General features: G+C 48.9%; 1 protein-coding gene and 2 pseudogenes across 1 annotated transcript; 1 reads left to right on the forward strand and 2 right to left on the reverse strand.

Moving 5' to 3' along the window:
- Positions 1 to 454: 454 nt before the first annotated feature.
- EEF2KMT (eukaryotic elongation factor 2 lysine methyltransferase) lies at positions 455 to 17592 on the reverse strand. The gene is made up of 8 exons (XM_066640824.1): positions 17512 to 17592; positions 11807 to 11869; positions 11339 to 11419; positions 9084 to 9185; positions 7662 to 7795; positions 4213 to 4520; positions 1776 to 1925; positions 455 to 685 (listed from the first exon to the last, which is right to left on the reverse strand). Exons 1-8 carry the CDS (start codon positions 17590 to 17592, stop codon positions 585 to 587), a joined length of 1020 nt encoding a protein of 339 aa, XP_066496921.1. The 3' UTR covers positions 455 to 584.
- LOC136634037 (5S ribosomal RNA) lies at positions 9704 to 9826 on the forward strand (annotated as a pseudogene).
- Positions 13000 to 13116, reverse strand: LOC136634015 (5S ribosomal RNA; annotated as a pseudogene).
- Positions 17593 to 22689: the final 5097 nt, after the last annotated feature.

Below are 22689 nucleotides of genomic sequence, written 5' to 3' on the forward strand. Positions count from 1 at the left end.
TCACTGGAAGAATGGAAGCCCCCATCACTGTGGTCCTGAGCTACAAGGGTTGTTTAACTGCTTGTAGCAGTTCCCCTGGGGGCTGGGGATAAGAATAGGCCCTCAGTTTGGCTGTACTTGTCGTAAGAGGCGACTAAACAGCCACCGGGTAGATGGGACTCGTCAGCCTGGGAAGGCAGCTCATCTGAGAAGGAAAACTCTGATCCCAAACCTCCACTGCCTTGTGGCTACATCCAGTTATGGAAAAGGCTTCAGGAGTCAACCTCGAGGCAAAATCCAGAGCCGGAGTCCCTGAGGCAGTTCATGGCTGACACAGTCACGTTCTGGCAACTCCTGCGACGCCGCTGGAACCAGCCGTATTGGCCTCTGCCTTTCCATTGGACCATTTCAGCGACGTGGAGAGGGGATTTGCTGCATGGGTAACAGTCTATCCTCCATACCTACTTTACCCAGGCTTTGTGTACTGGAGAGGACACTCTGTTCCAGAAGCACTATTCAGAGCGTGACACCATAGTCTTCTGAGACTGAAGGATGCCAACAAGAAGCAGTTCCAATTGTAAGACAAATAGTTGGGGGGACGGGACTTAAAGATGTAACTTGAGAATGGTTATGTTGGCGTGCGAGTCGTAAGGGAAGAGGTTCTTCTGGGAGCCGGGAACAACTTGCCATCTGATCCCCGCCTTGTCTGGAAGAAGAGGGAGAGAGAACAGTGAGGTCTCTGTGCCCTTAAAAGACTTGGTCCCATTCCCTCTCTGATGCCAAGTGCCTGATGCCAAATCCCTTCTCAAGACCCAGTCGCTCATTGCGGCACACAGTGACCTGCCCATAAACCTTTGCTGTTTCCCCTGCTCCTGTTGGTTTTTCTTTGTGCTATTAAATAGGGCCGCGTCTACACAGAACAGCAGGTCATGTGGTCAAGACTGGACCACTTCAGACAGCAGGAGGTGGAAATCCACATGCTATAAGGCTGCTTCCCTGCAAAGAAAAAAATCTCCACAAAACTAGCAAGCTATGGAGAAAGCTAGCTTAGTACACTATTTCCTGACCTGCTAGTTTTCTACATGCAAGAAGGTTTTCTTGCAATGATGTAGTCTAAAAACAGTGACTACAAAAGCACTGCAGAGTAGCCTCTGCACCTCTTGTTCTTTCAGCCTTTCCTCTTAAGCGCTCCAAGAGTTCATTAACTATTACTGTTATTGTTGATTTTTAATTTTTTTTTTTCTTATGGACCCTCAAAACAACCTTGTGAAATGCAGCCCAGGCCTACAAACATCTTGCTGCCTTAAAAGTTGGACCTATTCTTGGGTATATTTGGAGTGCTGAATCCCAAAATGGCATCGGTTTTGCCCAACCGGTTCTAGTTTTGGGGGTAAGGCATAGCCACCTGATATGTTGATTCAAGCAGCTTCTTCATGAGGAATCAGCATATAAGGGGGCTATGCTGTACCCCCAAAACTAAACCCAACTGGGCAACACTGGTGCCATTTTTTGATTCAGCACCTCCGAAATATCCTAAATTCATTCAAACCTCCTTGACAACTAAAAAAAAAAAGTGTTTCGGTTTGTTTGTTTTTGTAGGCCTGTGTTTATTGTTGCCATCCTATAGATGGGGGCGACTGAGGCACTGGCTTGCCCAAGGCCATACAAGGAATCCATGGAGTAGGGACTCCACCATACTTAGCATAACTTAGCTGAGCATTGTACCATCTCCCTGCAAGGCCCACTACTGGAGACTCAAACCACTGCTGCCCTTCAAAACAGGTAAGAGCACCTACCAAGTTCTGTTTGGAAGAGATGGTAAGTATCTGGATTTCGAATTGCAAAGGCAATGTAGACTTCTGGAGGATCACCATCACTGTTGCAAATGGAAAGTTTTTGCAGGACCCCAGTCAGGGCTTGTATTAGTTGCGGGTCATATACCACATCTGGTTGGAAGGATGTATCCAAAGGGAGAGAGAGAAGAAAAAGGAAAAAAGCAGAACAAAAATGAAAACATGCAATGATCTAAGAAAAAAGTTTCTAGATGAACAGTTGCTGAATGGTTGAAAATAATATCAGTTGTTGAGAAAGGGATTGCATCTTGTAGGGGTTTAATGCCTTCCTCTTGCCATTTCCCCATCCCCAGAATTGTCTCCTGGGGTAGCAATTTGCCCCCTGAAAAATAAAAGCAATGCTGACTATATCTATAGGGCTTTCTAAGGGTACAGAAGGCTTCCCATGAATTGCCATGATGTGATCCTTACAGTGACCCTAGAATAGAATGTTAGGGTTGGAAAGTCCCTTGGAGATCATCTAGTCCAACCCCTTGCACAGTGCAAGCGGTGGTCTTCAACCTTTTTTGTGGCATGACCCCAGTTGCAAGCAACATATGAGGCTGGGACCCACTGTTGATCCTGCCTCACTTCTGGGATGCAATCTGCCCACCCACACGCCCCCATCGCCCCCACAAGCTGCCCCCACAGGCCACAATGGGGAAGGCTGTTTGTGAACTTGGCACACACACTTTTGCTCCTAATATTTGACTTTATATCAGTGGACAGGATACTTCAGAGTAACATAGAATGGCATGCAGCAGACAGCAAAGTAACAGTGAAGCAAGGCTCAGTGACAATCCTATGTATGCAAGCAGTGTGTCAATACTTTCACGTGTGGAATGCTGGCCTGTATGCAACCCTCTGCCCCCCATAACCTGTCCATCACAGGTTATGACGGGTATGTGCAACCTCCTAATTTTAGAATTAGGCTACCTCAGCATGCCAGATGCAAGGGAAGGCACCCGGATGCAGGTCTCTTGTTGTCTTGTGTGCTCCTTGAGGCATCTGGTGGGCCACTGTGAGATGCAGGAAGCTGGACTAGATGGGTCTTTGGCCTGATTCAGTGGGGTTCTTCTTATGTTCTTATTGACATACTGCACCACGCCACCTCAACAGTATGACTTGGCATGATTGCTTGGCCATTTTGGTTCCCCTGACTTGCTGCAACCCTACAAATGTGGCTTTGCGACCCCACTGAGGTCATGACCCCGAGGTTGAAGAACACTGGGATACAGCATCCTTGGCAGATGGTTGGCCATCCAGCCTTTGCTTCAAAACCTCCCGAGATGGAGAGCCACCACTGCAGGAGACCGACTGCTCTGGGGACAAACATCTTTTACAGCTTCTACCCTGTAAGGGAAATTAGTTTTATTAACCCCATACTGCAGATGGGAAAACAGAGGCTGAGAGAGGCAGCCCAGTGTGGCTATTTGCTGCAAATAGCTACTTGGGGAAGGATATTTCTCAGTGGGAAATCAGCACAATAAGATAATGTTAACTGCCCCCTCCCTGTGTTCCTGGTCCAGTTTGGGCTGAACAGCTATCTTGTGACACAAAAGTAATACTTCTGCTGTAATTTCTAGTTTTAAGCCCCCCTATGAGCAATGAGCTTAATACCACAGGTCATTTAGCCCTCAAATTCCTATAGATCAGGGGTCTCCAAACCCCAGCCCGGGGGCCAGATGCGACCCGCAGAACGCCTTTTTCAGGCCCGCGGCCAACCACTTGTCCCCTGAAAGCCTCTGGCCCACTCAACCGAACATGACCAGAACTGTGCTCTGGTTGTGTCTGGAGGGTTTTCTGAGGGCCAGAGAGGTTGAATAAATGAGCCCATTCTTTCATTTATTCACTCGTCTATGTTCCATTTCTAATTTACTTATTTAAATTTTTTTCCCTGCCCTTCACACCACGCCAGATATTTGATGTGGCCCTCTGACCCAAAAGTTTGGAGAGCCCTGCTATAGATGAACCAAAGCCAGTGGCCTGGACTCTGATCTGTTCAATATTCTGCAGACAGCAAATGAAATATTCTTTTGCAGAGCACTAGCGCAGCCTAGTGGCCAAGAGACTCAACTGCAAGCCAGGATTTCCCAGATTGAAACCTCACTTCTGCCATGAATTCGCTACTCGGTGGTCTTTGGCAAGGGGCTCCCTTGGCTTCAGCTGCAATTTTGGGGAATCATAACGCTTTATCTTGCAAGGTTGTTGTAGGGATTACAAAAAAGTGCTTTGGACACTCGAACGGTCCTATGCAAATACTAACAGCACAATTTTATGCATGTTTACTCAGAAGCAAGTCTTCACTGGGCTATATACCAAAGAGAGTGTACACAGGACTGCAGCCCTGCAGTATGATTGTCTGATTGTCCCCTCAGACACTATCAGGTCTGCACTGTACCTGCAGCAAGGACCACTTCAGGGCGAAGGTCTGCGAGTTGTTCTTTTGTAACAGAGTTCCAGTCCAGTTCGACTACAGTTAGGTTGGGGCCCTGCAATTCAACAAGCTCTGCCGTACAGCTTTGGCCCTTTGCTGCGTCCTGACTGTGAGCTTTGGGCTCCAGAAGAAAGCCATTCAAATGAATGTTCTCTGACAGCTGTTGAAGAACCAGCTGGTGGTGATCGCTGAACGTATAAGCCCTGGGGCGGCAAGCTTTGCTAATCGCAATCCCCGTCAGTCCAATCCCGCTCCCTAACTCCAAAACAGACCTGAAAAACAGAATTTGAACATACACGTTCAAAAGGGGACACATTCAAAAGGGGACGTGAGCTGAAATGTATGGTCTGAATGGAGGCAGCAGCTAATCAAGCTCAAAGCAGGAAGAAAGAATTCCATATATTCAAATTTGTAAGATATGAACATTTCTGATCAGTTTCCAAGCCCATGTTTGGGCCAGAACCATTATGAAAAATATGTATATGCTGCTTCTCAACAACCACAACAAATGTTCGCAGTGGTTCATGCAGCAAAAGAAATGAAAAAAAGGTTCCCTGTTTTCAAAGGGCTCACAATTGAAGAAAGAGATACCGGCATTGCTCACTCCCAGTGGCATAGCTGAATTCAGTGGGGCTTATTTATGAGTAGACATGCCTCATATTGTGCTGCAAGAAATGTTTTGTTGCATGTTTTGGGGTGTCATTGAAGCCGAATCTCAAAAAAGACATAGTGGAAATGGAAAAGGTGCAAAAGAGAGCGACTGAGATGATTACTGGGCTGGGGCACCTTCCTTATGAGGAAAGGCTATGGCGTTTGGGCCTCTTCAGCCTAGAAAAGAGGTGCCTCAGGGGGGACATGATTGAGACATACAAAATTATGCAGGGGATGGACAGAGTGGATAGAGAGATGCTCTTTACACTCTCACATAACACCAGAACCAGGGGACATCCACTAGAATTGAGTGTTGAGAAAGTTAGAACAGACAAAAGAAAATATTTCTTTACTCAGCGTGTGGTTGGTCTGTGGAACTCCTTGCCACAGGATGTGGTGACGGTGTCTGGCCTGGACAACTTTAAAAGGGGATTGGACAAGTTTCTGGAAGAAAAATCCATTACGGGGTACAAGCCATGATGTGTATGCGCAACCTCCTGATTTTAGAAATGGGCTATGTCAGAATGCCAGATGCAAGGGAGGGCACCAGGATGAGGTCTCTTGTTATCTGGTGTGCTCTCTGGGGCATTTGGTGGGCCGCTGTGAGATATAGGAAGCTGGACTAGATGGGCCTATGGCCTGATCCAGGGGGGCTGTTCTTATTAGGTCCTAGGTTCTCTGCAATATTAAAGTACAGACAGTCACCTGTTTTTTTTAAAACACTGACCGACAACATGGGGCCCAATCCTAATTTTCCAGGGCTGGTGCAGCCATGCCAATGGGGCATGTGCTCCATCTTATGGTGGGGAGGCAGTCACAGAAGCCTCCTCAAATGTTAGGGAACGTTTGCCTTACCTCTGGGCTGCATTGTGGCTGCACCGGTGCTGGAAAGTTGGATAGGATTGGGCCCCTGATCAGGCCCAGTATGCTCAGAGAGATGGGGCTGGAGGAAGCTTTAAACCTTTGTCCCTGTCTGTGGTCTCGCTGCAGGTTGGACCTCTGCAGTCCTGGGAAACAAAACTCTCACTGGTGCCAGCAGAGATCAATTGGGCCATGTGCCTAAGGGAGCCCCATGCAAGGGTAATAGAGACATTTTGATTTCTTTTTTTCCTGAACAAAAAATAAAATCAATATTTTTACTAAATTATTTCACAGTCTCTAAAGAAAGTGGTTTTGTAACTATTTATTTTTCAAAGGTAATCTGCACATTTCATGCGTTCACTTGTAGGCTTACATGTATGCAGTTTTATACTACATCTCTTGTTGGCATCCTTCAGTCTTGGAAGACTATGGTATCGCATTCTGAATGGTGGTTCTAGAACAGAGTGGCCTCTCCAGTGTGCGAAGCCTGGGTAAAGTAGGTATGGAGGATAGGCTGTTTCCCAAGCAGCAAATCCCCCCTCTCCACGTTGCTGAAATGGTCCAATGGAAAGGCAGAAGCCAATACGGTTGGTTCCAGCGGCGTCACAGGAGTTGCCAGAACGTGATGTGTTCAGCCATGAACTGCCTCAGGGACTCCGGCTCCGGATTTTGCCTTCAGGTTGACTCCTGAAGCCTTTTCCATAACTGGATGTAGCCACAAGGCAGTGGAGGTTTGGGATCAGAGTTTTCCTTCTCTCAGGTGAGCTGCCTTCCTAGGCTGACGAGTTCCATCTACCCGGTGGCTGTTTAGTCGCCTCTTACAACAAGTACAGCCAAACCGAAGGCCTATTCTTATCCCTAGCCCCCAGGGGATTTTATACTATAATGTGCTTAGATTCACTTGGTTCATGAACAACTCACATGCATTTTTAAGCTCACATTTTGGTTGCTTTCCATTGTACCATAGAGATATAGTCTACTGTCAGGCTGCCCTCCTCCCTGCCAGACCCAGACTTAGCTTGCAAGGGGGCCAAGGAGACACAAGGGGAAGGCAGCTTGGCCAGGCAAGAGGGAGAGCTGCCTGGCTCCGGCAAGTGTGCCCGACATAAGAACATAAGAACAGCCCCACTGGATCAGGCCATAGGCCCATCTAGTCCAGCTTCCTGTATCTCACAGCGGCCCACCAAATGCCCCAGGGAGCACACCAGATAACAACCTCCCACATCCCCAGCTCGTGGGGAGAGACCTGCTGACAAGGCATCTCTCCCTGACTGGAGCACCTGGTGTCCACCTGGTGAGAAGGTGGAAGCCCAGAAAGACCTGACTGAGTAAGAGGTCAGGGAGGAGGGAGAGACAAGGGAGGTAACACCAGGAAGAGAGGCCCTGGGTGGGGTCCCTTTTATGCCCTTCCCAGTAAGGAAGGGGTGGGGCTGGAGCCTATATAATTACATAAGCAGCCTGTATAACTGACAGGAGGCCCATGATGAGGGTAGAAAGCCAGGACTGGAGAGGCAGAAGGCTGTGTAACCAACAGCTCCTGCCTAGGACCCCGTCTAAAGGGCTAAGCCAGGGAGGAGGACCAGGGTGACTTAATCCCCTCCCCCCCAGCCAACCTGAGGCTTCCTGAAGGGCCCCAAACAGGGCCCATCCCCAAGCAAAAGCTGCCTTCTCCCCCAGCCCGCCAGACACCCCTATATCTACAATAAATTTTATTTACATCTCTAAGATTCTACAGACCTCGACTGTGACCCTGGGGCCGCACCAAAAATACTTCCAATTGGGCCCCGCAGCTCCTATGGCATGCCCTGGGTGGTTACAGAGAAGGGGAGGCATGATCCAGACCAGGATCATGGGGGTGCTTCAGACCTCGCAGTGCTCAAACACGAAGGGAAACCCATTACCTGCCACTGAAAACCGCCGAGTTCTCCAGTGCCCACTCAGCCAGGTAAAGACCAGCATCCCACGTCACCAGGCCCGTGGTCCCTTGTGAAATGATGGCCGTGCTCTCACAGAGTGTGACGGCATCTCCTGAGGGCTACAAGGAAGGTATCAGTAGGAGCAAGAGGAGCGTAACATCTTCAGAGAAAAGAGCTTCTTCCAGGTTCAGCGTGCCACCTTTGGGCCAAGTCTGAGTTCTTTCCTGTGCCTGCCCAGGCATCACCCATGTTTCTTTGTGAAACATTTTCATTCTGATGGCTGCAGCCTCTCTGGCCATTGTGAAACCACCAAGGATCTCAGAAAACAGCTTGATATACAGTCAATCCTCGGTATCAATGCGCTCTGTTCCTGCAGATTCGGTTATACGCAGAAACAAGAGTGTGACTTGCTGTTCGCGGCTATCTGCGGCCTTTCTGAAGCTATTTGCAGGGCCATTTTGAACATATTGGTGGTCATTTTGAAGGTATTCTGATCATTTCCTGGGGCTGGGGGAGGGTCATCGTTTTGAAGATATTGGTGGCCATTTTGAAGGTATTGTGCATATTCTGATCCTTTCCTGGGATTGGCCAATTCGATTCTTCCCCTAACCCTATTGATCTCATAGGATCAATGATTTGGTAGCTACTGATTCGTTATCAGCTGAGGTTTCCACGAATCTAATGTCAGCAGATAACGAGAATGGACTGTTATGCTCCCAACTCAATATCACAATACAGGTGTGCGCCGCTTAACCAGCATTCACTTAGCGACGGACCGCATATATGACAGTGGTCAAAGCACAATAAAGATGCCTTAATGAGGCAATAGCATCTCCCCATAGCCTGCAGCAGAGTGTCAGCTTACACAACAGAGAGGCTCTTAATGCAAAGAAGAGGCAAGCTATCTCCAGTAGCCTGTGCAGCTGGCTAGTATCCGGCAGGGAGTGTCTGTTTACACAACAAAGGAAAGAGATTGGACTGAATGTTCACTTAACGACCTAATCATGTAACAACGGGGATACGAGAATGTATCCCCGTTGTTAAGTTGCGCACACCTGTAGTTACTGTGTGCATGCAATTTTCTCACGTCCTCTCTGTTGACAAGTCCACCACCCTCAGCCACCTTCAAACTTTGCCTTGGCTTGCATTTATATCACGCTGTGTGTTAGTAACAATGATGGAAGCCAAGACATTTGATGTACACCTTCTGAACCTTCTCTGTCTTCTCATCAGCTTATATGTAAATGTATTTATTTATTTAAATTATTTTTTATGCCTGCTACAACCTTGCTTCTGATGACATGGTTTCATTACAGCACCCTTTCTCCTGAATGGCATGAGGGAGGGGAGGGGTGGATGGGCTGCCCCACACCAGACACATGAAAGTAAAGATGTCTTTAGATTTACCAGTAAATAGTTTTTATAACAGTGCGTAGATTCTTCTGCATTCAAGACATTCCCTAGTGCTTCGTACAGCGCATCCAAGGGTTCATCAGCTACACCTTCATGCTGCATGAAACAGAAAGTGGAGGTGCTTTACATGTTCAGTTATCACAGGTATGGCAAAGAGGGTTATAGAATCATAGAGCTCAGGGTGATGCACATGCCACCCCTTTATCCTCACAACCCGTGAAGCAGGCTCAGCGAAAGCAAACCAGCCCAGGATCACCAAGTAAATTTTACAGGCAATTCAAACCCAGCTCTCCTTGGTTGGTCTAAGGTTGGTCACCCTAACCACTGTGCTACATGGGCTTTCTTTTCCATAACATGGTGCCAGTTTGGAAACAAACTTAAAAAAAAAAAGACTTTTTTTAATTTAGGGAAGCTTTTAAACGTTGGCATTTAAAGGCTGGCACTTTTTATGAAACAACTTTTTAGCTGTGATCCAATTGTGTCCCTGCACATGCCCAATCTCGTCTGATCTTGGAAGCTAAGCAAGGTCAGGCCTGGTTAGTACTTGGATGGGAGACCGCCTGGGAATACTGGGTGCTGTAGGCTTATGCCATAGTCTTTTGAGACTGAAGGTTGCCAACCATCTCCCTATACTGAACACTATCTCCCGATCTCGTCTGATCTCAGAAGCTAAGCAGGGTCAGGCCTGGTTAGTACTTAGATGGGAGACCACCTGGGAATACCGGGTGCTGTAGGCTTATACCATAGTCTTTCCATGCCCAATCTCGTCTGATCTCGGAAGCTAAGCAGGGTCAGGCCTGGTTAGTACTTGGATGGGAGACCGCCTGGGAATACCGGGTGCTGTAGGCTTATACCATAGTCTTTCGAGACTGACGGTTGCCAACCATCTCCCTATACTGAACACTATCTCCCAATCTTGTCTGATCTCGGAAGCTAAGCAAGGTCAGGCCTGGTTAGTACTTGGATGGGAGACCGCTTGGGAATACCTGTAGTGCTGTAGACTTATACCATAGTCTTTCCATGCCTGATCTCGTCTGATCTCGGAAGCTAAGCAGGGTCAGGCCTGGTTAGTACTTGGATGGGAGACCACCTGGGAATACCGGGTGCTGTAGGCTTATACCATAGTCTTTCGAGACTGAAGGTTGCCAACCAGAATTGTGTTTTATTGTTTTTATGGTTTTAATTGTTTTTATATTAATGTTATAGTAGTGTTTTATCTACTGTATTGAAATATTTTTTGTAAGTCGCCTTAAGTGGCATGGTAAAGTGGGGTATAAATTCCTCAAATAAATAAATAAATAAATAAATAAATAAATGAATGAATGAATGTTGGCAACCTTCAGTCTTGGAAGACTCTGGTATCGCGCTCTGAAAGGTGGTTCTGGAACAGCATCTAGTGTGGCTGAAAAGGCCGATTCGGGAGTGACAATCCCTTCCACACTGGGAGCAAGTGCAGTCTGTCCCTGGTCTGTCTCCCTGGCTATGGGCCTTCCTTCTTTGCCTCCTTGCCTCAGACTATTGGCCAAGTGTCTCTTCAAACTGGGAAAGGCCATGCTGCACAGCCTGCCTCCAAGCGGGCCGCTCAGAGGCCAGGGTTTCCCACTTGTTGAGGTCCATCCCTAAGGCCTTCAGATCCCTCTTGCAGATGTCCTTGTATCGCAGCTGTGGTCTACCTGTAGGGCGCTTTCCTTGCACGAGTTCTCCATAGAGGAGATCCTTTGGGATCCGCCCATCATCCATTCTCACAACATGACCAAGCCAACGCAGGCGTATGTATGTATGTATGTATGTATGTATGTATGTATGTATGTATGTATGTATGTAAATAAATAAATAAATACATACATAGACACAGGCCTGTCAGTACCAGGGATGCAGGAAAAAGGGCCATTCAGCCCTCATGGCCTCTGCACAAATCTGTACCCCCCCCCCGCTCCTCCCTTGGGGCAGCTGTTTGACTAGACAGGGAGCCTAGCATCAATACATGCCCGATTGTTGCTGACCAAGAGACATTCCATTGTGTCTCTGCATGAGTCCCTGCTCTGGATCGGCCTCCTTCCAGTTAGGAGATGTGCTCAGTACAGAGGTCACTGCAGAAACACAGAGGGCTTCCTCATAGCTGGGTAATTCTTACCATCAAAGAGCCTGAAAGTAAGCGCTTTGGGACGTAAGATGGGCCTTCAGCTTTAACTTGGACAAAATGTGAGCCTCGGCTCTCGGAGGGGGGTTTGGCTCATGACCAATATTACCTTCTTAATGAGTTCTGTTAAGAAGCATCTTCTGTATTTCACCGAGGGAGGGTACTTCAGGCACAGCGGGTGAAGGACGGTCTGGAATAACCAAAGAAAGAACTGACTGCAATACGTTGGAACAAGAGTAGCTCAACACAGGTGTTATTAATTAGGCATAGCGTACCTAAGTAAAGGGGGGACAGGAATGCCAGTCAATCGCGTCTCTGACACCAGTGTGCTCCATGGCCATGTCACCTACCCTCCCCCTGGTCAATGCCTGCTTGCAAGTCCAAGCAAGGAACACAGGAAGACTTTCCATGCGTTCTGGAACTCCACTTCCTGCCTCCTTGTGCTCAGCACTGAAAACTGTAAGGTGGTCTTGGACCAGGCACTGATGGACTCTGCTTTAGCAGCCCTGCTGCCTCAGTTTCTCCACAACAACGTGGGTTGCACATTAAGAATGAAATGCTGTTGACAGGTATTTACCTTTTGCAAAACAGCCAACAAGGACGAGGAATCTCTCGAGTTCTTTAATTCCAGTTCCAGATCCTATGTAAGCAAGAAACAAAAATGATCAGGAAAACAACGGACCCCAGATTCTACCCACAGAATGAGAAATGATTATGCATTTCCAAGGGTGATTCTCAAAATTAACCCGGATACAGCCACTCACACAGAAATATGACACACTTTCTCCAAGGAAAGGCAAGCCTTGGTGGGAATGGAGAAGCTGGGAAAGAGCAAGCCAATTGCTGAAGCACCTCAGGGGGCAGGGCTTCTCCCTGGGAAACGGATGGAATCTGTGGCTCGCATGGAGTGGGCCCTGATCTTCCTCCATCCAAGGGTCAATCTCTACATTTGTCAGCAACACAAATCACTGTCAACCTCTAGTAATCTCTCCTCCCACAGAAGCCAGAATCTGGACAGCGCTGCCCCTGAAAAATTTCAGTGCTCCAAAGCAGGAAGTCTGCAGAAGAACATTCATCCTTTGGCAAACTTTGAATTGACTTGATGATTCTTCCCAGGGTCTGCACTGCTGGCTTTGCCATATAAAATATTAGAAGCAAGGCCCCAAACACAAAAAGTCCTGTTTTAATACTGGGGACATATTTTGCCCCCTTCCTTTTCCAGTCTGATGACAGATGAAAGAACAGAAATGAAATTGCACTGTGATCCCTGCGGGCTGTTAAAAGATGTTTGGAAAGTGCACTGTGCTTCATTTACCTTTTCTCTCTGTCACAAGCATCAAAAGTACCCCCCCAAAAAGTGCGATGACAACAGTCCCTGGAGAAGGAAGAGGCGCTTTTTCATAAAGGATGTGGCAAAACTGATGTGATCTTGGAGGAATCATGGGTCTCTGGGTTGGCAGTTTCTTGTTCAGGGGAGTTAAAACTTTTACAATCTCATCCCCACTCCTGTTAGATTCAAGTCTTTTTTGTGTCACACAACATAGTGACACATCTTAGGGTGCAATCCTAACCAACTTTCCAGCACTGATCTAAGGGCAATGCAGGTAAGGGCAATATTCCCTTACCTTGAGGAGGTGTCCGTGACTGTCCTCCAGCTGCAGGGTGCAGCACATGCCCTTTAGCAGAGCTATGTCAGAGCTAGAAAGTTGGTTAGGATTTGGGTCATGGTTGGTTGGTTGGCAACCTTCAGTCTGGAAAGACTATGGTATAAGCCTACAGCACCCGGTATTCCCATGCGGTCTCCCATCCTAGTACTAACCAGGCCTGACCCTGCTTAGCTTCCGAGATCAGACAAGAGCGGGCATGTGCAGGGTAACAGTTGCTGTCATAATGGCATATCAATGATGGCACATCATAGCGTTTCATTATGATAACTAAAAAGGTCTCATCTTGAATGAGAGTGACTGAATGCTAGGGTGGAGATAAAATGCTCTCCACATTTCATTTACCCCACTTCTGGTTGAAAAAATACGGGGGGGGGGGAAACTGAGGTCGTAAGGCGGTGCCATGTCTGGTGTTGATCAAAGGATGTTTTTCACAGGTGAGGTTTAATGTACCCTTTGAGCTTCTCCTGCATGGTTTATATTAATGCCCACCACTGATCATGTAGGAGAGGACACTGAGAGGCATTTGTAATGCAAATGAACCTCCTGGCCAATACAGATTCTGCATCCACACTGATGAGAGTAAAAGCCCCTTAGATGCTCTGCAGAAACAGTGTTGGGGCGATGTGCCCTCTGACAGTCTCAGGGCCTCAGAAAATATCTGAACTCCCCATTAAATGTTGTGGGTCTCTGGAGAGGGGCTAACAACATTTGATGAAGACTTTTGGGTTCTTTGCCCCCTCCAGCCAATGCTGACTCATCACCTTGAGTTCATGTCCAGGTTAATTAAGCCCCCTGGGTAGATGCTGTCATGATGGATTAAGAATAGCTTTTCCAAATCAAGTCTTTACTCAGGGAGAGGATTATGAACTAGATCGAGCCTTGTTAGAAATGCTGTTAGCTCTGGCAGAGAAGCCAGGAAGGGTCATGGCTCAGTCAGTCCAGGATCAAGCCAGGATATTAGCCAGGTTGCAGAGGGCAAACAGTGTTTGCAAAACTACTGAGCCCAGCCAGGTGTCAGAGGTGTGCCTCCTTGGAAGGAGGGAGGGAGGGATGGAGAACCATATGCACCAAGAAGAGGGAGGATTCTGATCCTGTGGGCCTCTCTGGGCCAAAACAGACATGATGCTTTTGGGGTGTGCTGATGATTAAGGGTCAAATCCTATCCAACTTCCCAGCCCTGGTACAGCCGTGCCAATGGGGTTTGCACTGCATCCTGTGGTGGGAGGGTAGTTATGGATGTGTCTATAAGGTAAAGGAACATTTGTTGCCTAGGGGCTGCATTGCAGCTGCACCAGCGCTGGAAAGTTGGATAGGATCCCAACAGTGTCGTCACTCTCCCTCTGCACAGAGCATCCAAGAAGAGCAAGAGAATTTGGCGTCCATCAGTGTGCAAAATGGATGTACAACCTGAGTGGTCCAGAATGTCTATTGCCATGACAAGTGCCTCTCCACCTCCTGTCCAGGGATGTGTGGTCAGGGGAGCCAGAGTCTCCTCTCCCTGATCTGCTCCAATGAAAAACAGCCCCAGAGCTTCAAGTGCCTCCCATTGAAAATAGCCTCACATACAGGTAGAGACTAGGGCTTGTGGCAGCAACAGCTCAGCCTCCCTGTGAGTGTGCATGCGCTCCACCCAGTTTCTCAGTGGTTGCGCAATCACAAGGGGAGGCAGAGCTCTTGCTGCCACAAGCTCTGGTCTCTCCAAGAGACTCTCCAAGAGACTAGATCTTGGAGAGACTGTGGTAGAAATGGCTCAACCTCTCCCGTGATTGCACACGCACTGGGGGAGTCCCCTGAATGCCTAGCAGTGTGATGTTATCCTGTCACCACCCTAATTGCGGGTCTGCCTCCCTAGCCTTAGACCTCAGCGCACGTCGCTGCTACTGCCCCACGTGATAAATGATCGGGCCTGAAGATACAGGTGGGCCCTTGTTATCTGTGGATTTGAGAGCCATGGATTTGACTGAAAGTTGTGTCTGGAGGATCTCATCTTGCCTCCTGGACACAACTGGACGTACATTCTGGTCATGTCCAGGAGGTGCTCTGAGGCACAGGGAGGCTGACGGTGGCCTCCCCATGTCTCCTAAAACTTCTTGAAGAGGTGCTGAGAGGTTCTGAGAGGTACTACCAGTTTTTTGGAAAACCAGAAGCACCTGGCCTCTTCGTGCCTCAGAACATCTTGGAGGTCCTATGAGGGCCTCTCAGTGGATTTCAGTATCAGTGGATTTTGGTACCGGGGGGTGGGGGGTGTCCATGAACGGATCCCACGTGGATAATGAGGGCCAACCTGTACACATACTTTCAGAATTGTTATAGAGATGATGTTTCTGATTTGGATAACAAGACTTTTGCAGACTTGCAGACAACCAAGGTAGCAAGGAATGGTGGGTAGGCAGATGCAACTATTCCTGAGTTGCCTTTAACCCTTGCCCTCACACTTAGAATATCTGCCTTCCTAAACAAGTCCTACGGAAGCCTGATCTACAGAAGGATGGGAATATGGTGGAATTTTGAGGCAGCAGAGTGGTCCCCTGGGGGCTGGGGATAAGAACAGGCCCTCAGTTTGGCTGTACTTGTCATTAGAGGCGACTAAACAGCCACCGGGTAGATGGGACTCGTCAGCCTGGGAAGGCAGCTCATCTGAGAGAAGGAAAACTCTGATCCCAAACCTCCACTGCCTTGTGGCTACATCCAGTTATGGGAAAGGCTTCAGGAGTCAACCTCGAGGCCAAATCCGGAGCCGGAGTCCCTGAGGCAGTTCATGGCTGAACACAGTCACGTTCTGAAAACTCCTGAGACGTCGCTGGAACCAACCGTATTGGCTTCTGCCTTTCCATTGGACCATTTCAGCGACGTGGAGAGGGGGGATTTGCTGCATGGGAAACAGTCTATCCTCCATATCTACTTTACCCAGGCTTTGCGCACTGGAGAGGACACTCTGTTCCAGAACCACCTTTCGGAGCATGATACCATAGTCTTCCGAGACTGAAGGATGCCAACAACCAGAGTGGTCCATCCCATAAGACAGTGATTCTCAAACTGTCAGTCAGGACCTACTAGGTGGATTGCGAACCAGTTTCAGGTGGGTCCCCATTCACTTCAATATTTTATTTTTAATGTGTTAGACTTGATGCTACCATGGGATGTGACTGCATTTGGGGAAATGTGACAGACCTGTACTTTTAACAGGCTACTATGTATATGCTTTTTGACAATGATTGTCAATGGGGCTTACTCCTGGGTAAGTGCGGGTAGGATTGCAGCCTAGGATTGTAAAAAATTTTCCTGCCTGATGATGTCACTTCCGGTGGGTCCTGACAGATTCTCATTCTAAAAACTGGGTACCGGTGCTAAAAGTGTGAGAACCACTGTGAAAAAAGAAGAGCCCTGCTGGATCAGGCCAAAGGCCCATCTAGTCCAGTCTCCTACATCTCACAGTGGCCCACCAGATGCCTCAGGGAGACCACAGCAAGAGACCTGCATCCTGGTGCCACTTCCTTCTGAAACAGCCTACTTCTAATACCAGGAGGCTGCACAGACCCATCATGGCTCGTCACCTGTGATGGACTTTTCCTTCAACCATCTGCCCATTCTCCTTTTAAAGGTGTCTCGGCCAGACGCCATCACCACATCCTGTGGCAAGGAGTTCCACAGACTGTGACAGGCTGGGTAAACAAATTTTTCCTTTTGTCTGTTCTAACCCTCCGGAAACCCAATTTCAGTGGCTGTCCCCTGGTTCTGGTGTTGTGTGAGAGGGGAAAGAACATCCCTCTGTCCACTCCCACTTCATACTACATGGGGGGGGGGGGAATTCCATTATTTTAAGTGCCCTCCCCCCATGCCACAACACAGCGGTTCTCACACATTTAGCACCGGGATTTACTTTTTAGAATGAAAATCTGTCAGGATCCACCAAAGTGATGTCATGACCAGAAGTGACAACATCAAGCAGGAAAATTTTTCACAATCCTGGGCTGCAATCCTACCCTCACTTACCCAGGAGTAAGTTCCATTTACTATCATTGTTAAAATAATACACATAGTAGCTTGTTAAAAGTCTGTAACATTTCCCCATATGCAGTCACAAACCATGGGAGCATCAAGTCTATTAAAAATAAAACATTGAAATGAATGGGGACCCACCTGAAATTGGCTCACGACCCACATAGTGGGTCCCAACCCACAGTTTCAGAAACACTGCACATCACAAAGCACGCATGGAGAAAAGAGAGCCAATCAGGATTTAAGATCCAAGCCACCCTCCTCCCTGTGGCACTAGCTTTCTCTTTGCAAGGATTCTGCGCACACAGGAAGCAGTCATAAGCGTGATCCCCCCATCTAAGCACCCTGAAGCCCCCCAGACCAGCCCCACCCCCCAGGCGCCAACTCTCAAGGACTCCTGGCAGGAGACTGCAGTTGGGTGCTCGTGAGAACGGGTTGCACGTGATGATGGAGGAGGGAGAGAGTGGTACGCCGGTGGGTGGCAGCCCTCCTCCTTCTGCAGCCCCCAGCCCACCCCTCTCGCCTTCCCACTGCAGCACCCCCCGGAGGGGGCAGGGGCCCGATCCTGGCCAGACTCGGGCGCAGAGGCGCCCAGGCAGCCCGGAGCGGCGCTCACCTCCCAGGGCAGGTCCGCCAGGCGCCTCCCGGCCAGGAAGCCGCGCTCGAAGCCCCGCGCCAGCCTCTCCGGTTCCTCCATCGGCGCGCCGCTCCTCCTCCCCGCGCCCGCCCGCCCAAGCCGCGCCTCCCCGGCTGGCTGGCTCCGCCCGGCCCCTGCAGCGCCTGCGGTCCCGCTGCGCCCCGCTCCAGCCCATCAGCCTCCGCTTGGCACCACCCGGGCATCAGAGCATGTGCAGAGCGCCTTTCGCTTGCTCTCTCCCAGCACGGGCAGGGTGGCTTGGGCGAGCATGTGCAGAGCGCCTTTCACCGGCCCTCTCTGAGCACGTGCAGAGTGGCTTGGGGATGTCCTCTCCTAGCATGTGCAGAGTGCCTTTCACAGGCGCTCTCTGAGCACGTGCAGAGTGGCTTGGGCATGTCCTCTCCCAGCTTGTGCAGAGTGCCTTTCACAGGCGCTCTCTGAGCACGTGCAGAGTGGCTTGGGGATGTCCTCTCCCAGCTTGTGCAGAGTGCCTTTCACAGGCGCTCTCTGAGCACGTGCAGAGTGGCTTGGGGATGTCCTCTCCTAGCATGTGCCGAGCGCCTTTCGTGTGTCCTCTCTGAACGCATGCCGAGTGACTTGGACATATTGTCTCCAAGCAGAGTGCCTTTCACCTGCCCTCTCCCAGCACATGCAGAGTGGTTTGGGCATGTCTCCTTTGAGCATGCGCAGAGTGCCTTTCGTGTGCCCTCTTCCAACCCGTGCAGAGTGGCTTGGGCATGCCCTCTCGGAGCATGTGCAGAGTGGCTTGGGCATGTTCTCCGAGGATGTGCAGAGTGCCTTTTGTGTGCTCTCTTTAAGAACCTGCAGAGTGACTTGGGCATGTCCCCTCCGAGCATGTGCAGAGTGCCTATCGCTGTTGTAACCTAAACCGAATTCCACACAACTTAAGCTGTTTTTGAGAGGTGGGTGGGTAAGTTGGTGGAGGGGCTTGCAGAGCAGACGTTTGAGAGCCAGGATGGTGTCAGAGACCCCAATGGGGGCGCAATGCCTCAGTTGTGGGGTTGTGGCAACTTACAGGGATGAAAAAGGTTGAAGACCACTGGACCAGAGCACCACCAGGTAAAGGAGACATCTGGTGTACCCTTTCAGTTACCAGGAGATGGTGTCTGAGTCCTGCTCAGGTTCTCAGCACGTGTGCTAGAACAGCTTTCACTAGTGCCAGGCTTCAGGGTCACTTTCTCTGCTCTCTCTAACAAGAACGTTTGGTTACAGTGAACAGTGCTGGGAGGGCATTACAAGGGCTGGGAGTGAGTGGCGTAGGGGTGGGGGTGGGCGAATAGGGACCTGGGAGGGGTTTGAGATCTATTGTGAGGTCCCAAGTCTCATCCTTTATTTGTATATTGGGATCAGGGCCCAAAAATGTTGAAGATCACTTGTGAGTTGGTCTCAAGACCTGGAAGGTCCACGTTCCAATCCCCGCTCAGCCATGAAGCTTTCTGGATGGCCTTGGGCCAGTCAGTCTCTTTCTCAGCCTAACCTACCTCACAGGGTTGTTGAGGGGACAGAAGTTGGGGAGGAACTCTGCACACCACCCTGAGCTCCTTGGAGGGCAGGCGGCATGGAAATGTGAAAAATAAAGTTGTGTGACTGAGAGAGCAGTAGTACTTCCCTTGAGCATGCACAGAGTGCCGTTTGCTTACATAGTCGAAACCATCTCCCTTTGCTCGCCTGGGATTGTATGGTGTGTGGGAAGGCATGAAAAGTAAAGGAGATGTGAATAGGGAGAAGTGTGCGCTCACCCTCCCCGCACAACACAGCCCAAGATCGAAGACTGGCCTGAGGCAGAAAATTCTACTGGCACCCCCTCCCACAGTGATAAATTAATGCATTAATTACTGTAATGCATTCCAATATGTCTCCTGAGCTGGAATTCAATATGCCTGCCTCTTCTGATTCTGAACCCTGGGATCTGGGTGAAGCCCTGGCAAGTGTAGAGTGATAATACTAAAAATGAGAGAGCACACTTGAGCGTCAACAGAGGGCATTTTTGTCTTTGCCAGTGGTTCCCAAACTTTATAACACCAGGACCCATTTTTTTTAAATGACACTCTCTTGAGACCCACCTAGCTTTACAAGCCTTTAAAAAAGTGCTTTGCTTTACCAGCTGCTCAAGCCTTTTTTTTCTTTACTATTGGGGGGGGGGGGCACTGCCTTCTGGATCGTTTGTTAAGTTCCACGTTCATCGGATTGGGACCATTCTGGTGGCAATGCGTTCCCCTCGAACCAAGGCTGCCTGATTTATGAACGCCAAGGTGTGTGACCATAATGGTAATTGCCCGGCAGTGTTCCTCTTCCCCAGGTCACAGCTTGTTTTACCATTTAACCTCATCTGCCTTGTGAGATTCGCAGCCCACAGTTTGGGAACCACTGGTCTATGCTATACCAGGAGAAGCAGCAAGGCATTGCTCTTGCTGATGCCCGCCCCCCGCTGGCATTTCTGATGCCCAACCCTATCAGCTCTCCAGCAGAGCTGTTACCTCCCAGATATTATGCTGAAGCATTTAATTGGGATTTGCAGAACCTACGAAAGCTCTAAGAAAAGCAGTGGTGTTCACTCCAAATTGATGCTTTGGCTAATGCATGCCTGTTTCCCCCCTTCTCCCAGGCTCCCATCTGCAAAAATAAGGACTAGAAACTTGGCAGTTCTCAAAGAGGGGGGGAGCGCCCAAAACTTGGCAGAATGATAAATAAGATACATTGAAGCAACTGTTACCCTGCACATGCCCGATCTCATCTGATCTTGGAAGCTAAGCAGGGTCAGGCCTGGTTAGTACTTGGATGGGAGACCGCCTGGGATTAATGGGTGCTGTAGGCTTATACCATAGTCTTTCTAGACTGAAGGTTGCCAACCATCTCCCTATACTGAACACTATCTCCCGATCTTGTCTGATCTCGGAAGCTAAGCAGGGTCAGGCCTGGTTAGTACTTGGATGGGAGACCGCCTGGGAATACTGGGTGCTGTAGGCTTACACCATAGTCTTTCTAGACTGAAGGTTGCCAAGCATTACATTTGAAAAAAATACACACACTTGATCCATCTCTTTATTTTTCAGATTTATATCCTGCCTTTCTTCCAAAGGATACTCCAGGCAGATCACCTCAATTAACCACATTTTTTGTCTTGCAGAAGCAATGTGATGGTGTCACTCAATGAGTAACAGATTGCTGCACATGTACTATGTGCTGCAGCTGCTATATTATTGTACTGGCCCTGGAATGGAGAGACTGCATGATGCTGCCTTGTACAGAGTGAGACTCTTTGTCTGACTGTCTCCGTTGACTGGCAGCCACTCCTCAGGGCTTCTGACCCACCTGGAGATGCAAGGGATTCTGGGAAATTCCTGCCCTCTTTTTGAAATGACTTGTTAAAATTCCACTGGAGTGAGTTTGTCGTCCTTTAGCTCCTTCTCCAGCATCTCCAAATACTGAATCTGGGAGCAGGCACACTTGCCTCTCTAGAGTCTAGGGCACATCCCTGCAAATGGATTGCGCATGAATACTAAGGCACCATGCGGCACCCAGCCTGCCATTTCTGCCGAGGTATGTTTTGAATTGTTAACACCCTGTGCAAGTCTAGCCATTGCAGTGTGCATGTATACAGGGGGTGGAGCAGCGCTGTTGGCAGCACAGAAGAGTGGTGGAGTTTGGGCAGAAATCTGTGGCATGAGAAGAAAGTGGCATTGAACACTGTGGCTGTTACTTCAGAGTAAACATGCGTTGAACTGCTGCAAGGGTAACACAAGTGTGTCCATATTTAGGTCTATGAAATCTGGTGGGCATGTGGTTTGCTTGTGGACCTGCTAGTATATCTACCCAAAAGGGTAGATATACTAGCAGGTGTATCTAGGGAAGGTGTGTGTCTAGGGAAGAACAACACTGTGATGAGAGAAAGTTGGCAGTTGGCCTGCCCCGTATTCAACACAGCGTAAGAGGTGGCCACCACACAATTCGGAGTGAGGGGATTTATTTCCCCCTACCACATGTAGTGTGGCAGCTACCCCATGGTGCTTCTCGGGTCTGTGCCAGCAAAATCACTTGTGCAGATTTGAGCCCGAATCTCATTGTCACATTGGGCTGGCTGGGTAGGGGGTTAGAATACAGCCTTGGTCACCTAGGCTGGTTCCATTCCTCTCCTGGGCCTAGTCCACCCTCCCCCCACCCTAAAATGCCCCCATTCTGCCCTCCCACCACCTTCCCTGACCCTCAACTGGTGCAAACTCACCCCTACCCTGTGGGGATCCAAGCACAGGGAGGCTGGTGTGTGTCCTCATGCTGGCCTAGCCTGCTTGCAAGGAGGCCCAAATGTATTTTTTGGCACACTTGCAACACTCCTGGGCCAGTGTAAAGGAATTATGCTGGCCGAGTGCCCGATTAAACCTCTTCATTTTTAGGCCCATGTTACACTTACAGTAAATGTGTGAGACTCTGCCTCTACGTAGACGCAGTAGAAAAAACTCTGGAAAGTAAAAATCTAGCCTATCAAGGGTCTAGGTTAGAATGCCTACTCACTGCACTGCTAGCTTTCTCCTTGCAGATTTTTTTTAAAAAAGCTGCAATCCTTTACAGCAGACACATAACTGGGAAGAAGCTCCATTGAACACAGTGGCATTAAATGCTTTTGGACAGACTTCTGAGTAAACATGCATAGGATTTCTGACTCATATGCAGACTGAAATGGTACGGTCCATTCTAGTGCTGCAGGGCTGTGCCACCTGCCTCCCACGACTTCATTCCAGTGCCAAACTGCCTCCTTGGAAAATGAAACTGACTCTTCAAAAGCCCGTAGATGGTAAGTCTGTCTTTTTCATTTCTTCTGGGTGGTTCTTCTTTAGGCTGCAATGGATGGAATTTAAAAAAAAATCAAAAAATCAGGCATGTCACATAATTTCAAATGCAAATAGATTTTTTCTTATTAATGACAGTTACCGGTACATCTTTGAAGTTAGTCCAATTGAATTCGATGAGACCTACTGTCAGGTAAGTGGGTATAGACAGGACTGCCAATTAATGAACTGGAAGACTGACTTACAGACTGGCTAACCGACTAATGGACTGACTGGCAAACTGAGTAACTAAATGGAGACTGCTGTGTGGCTGCTGAACCCTGGAGATGCTCAGAGCCAAGGCGCTGCCATG

The sequence above is a fragment of the Tiliqua scincoides genome, chromosome 13, assembly GCF_035046505.1.
Source record: "Tiliqua scincoides isolate rTilSci1 chromosome 13, rTilSci1.hap2, whole genome shotgun sequence".
Taxonomy (NCBI): Eukaryota; Metazoa; Chordata; class Lepidosauria; order Squamata; family Scincidae; genus Tiliqua; species Tiliqua scincoides.

Coding starts and splice junctions, on each gene's coding strand:
- EEF2KMT (XM_066640824.1), bottom strand. CDS start 17,592: ATGGAGGAACCGGAGAGGCTGGCGCGGGGCTTCGAGCGCGGCTTCCTG. Junction 11,420..11,806: donor TGTTGGCTGTTTTGCAAAAG/GTAAATACCTGT, acceptor TGGTTATTCCAG/ACCGTCCTTCACCCGCTGTG. Junction 1,926..4,212: donor TGAAGTGGTCCTTGCTGCAG/GTACAGTGCAGA, acceptor CCTTCCAACCAG/ATGTGGTATATGACCCGCAA.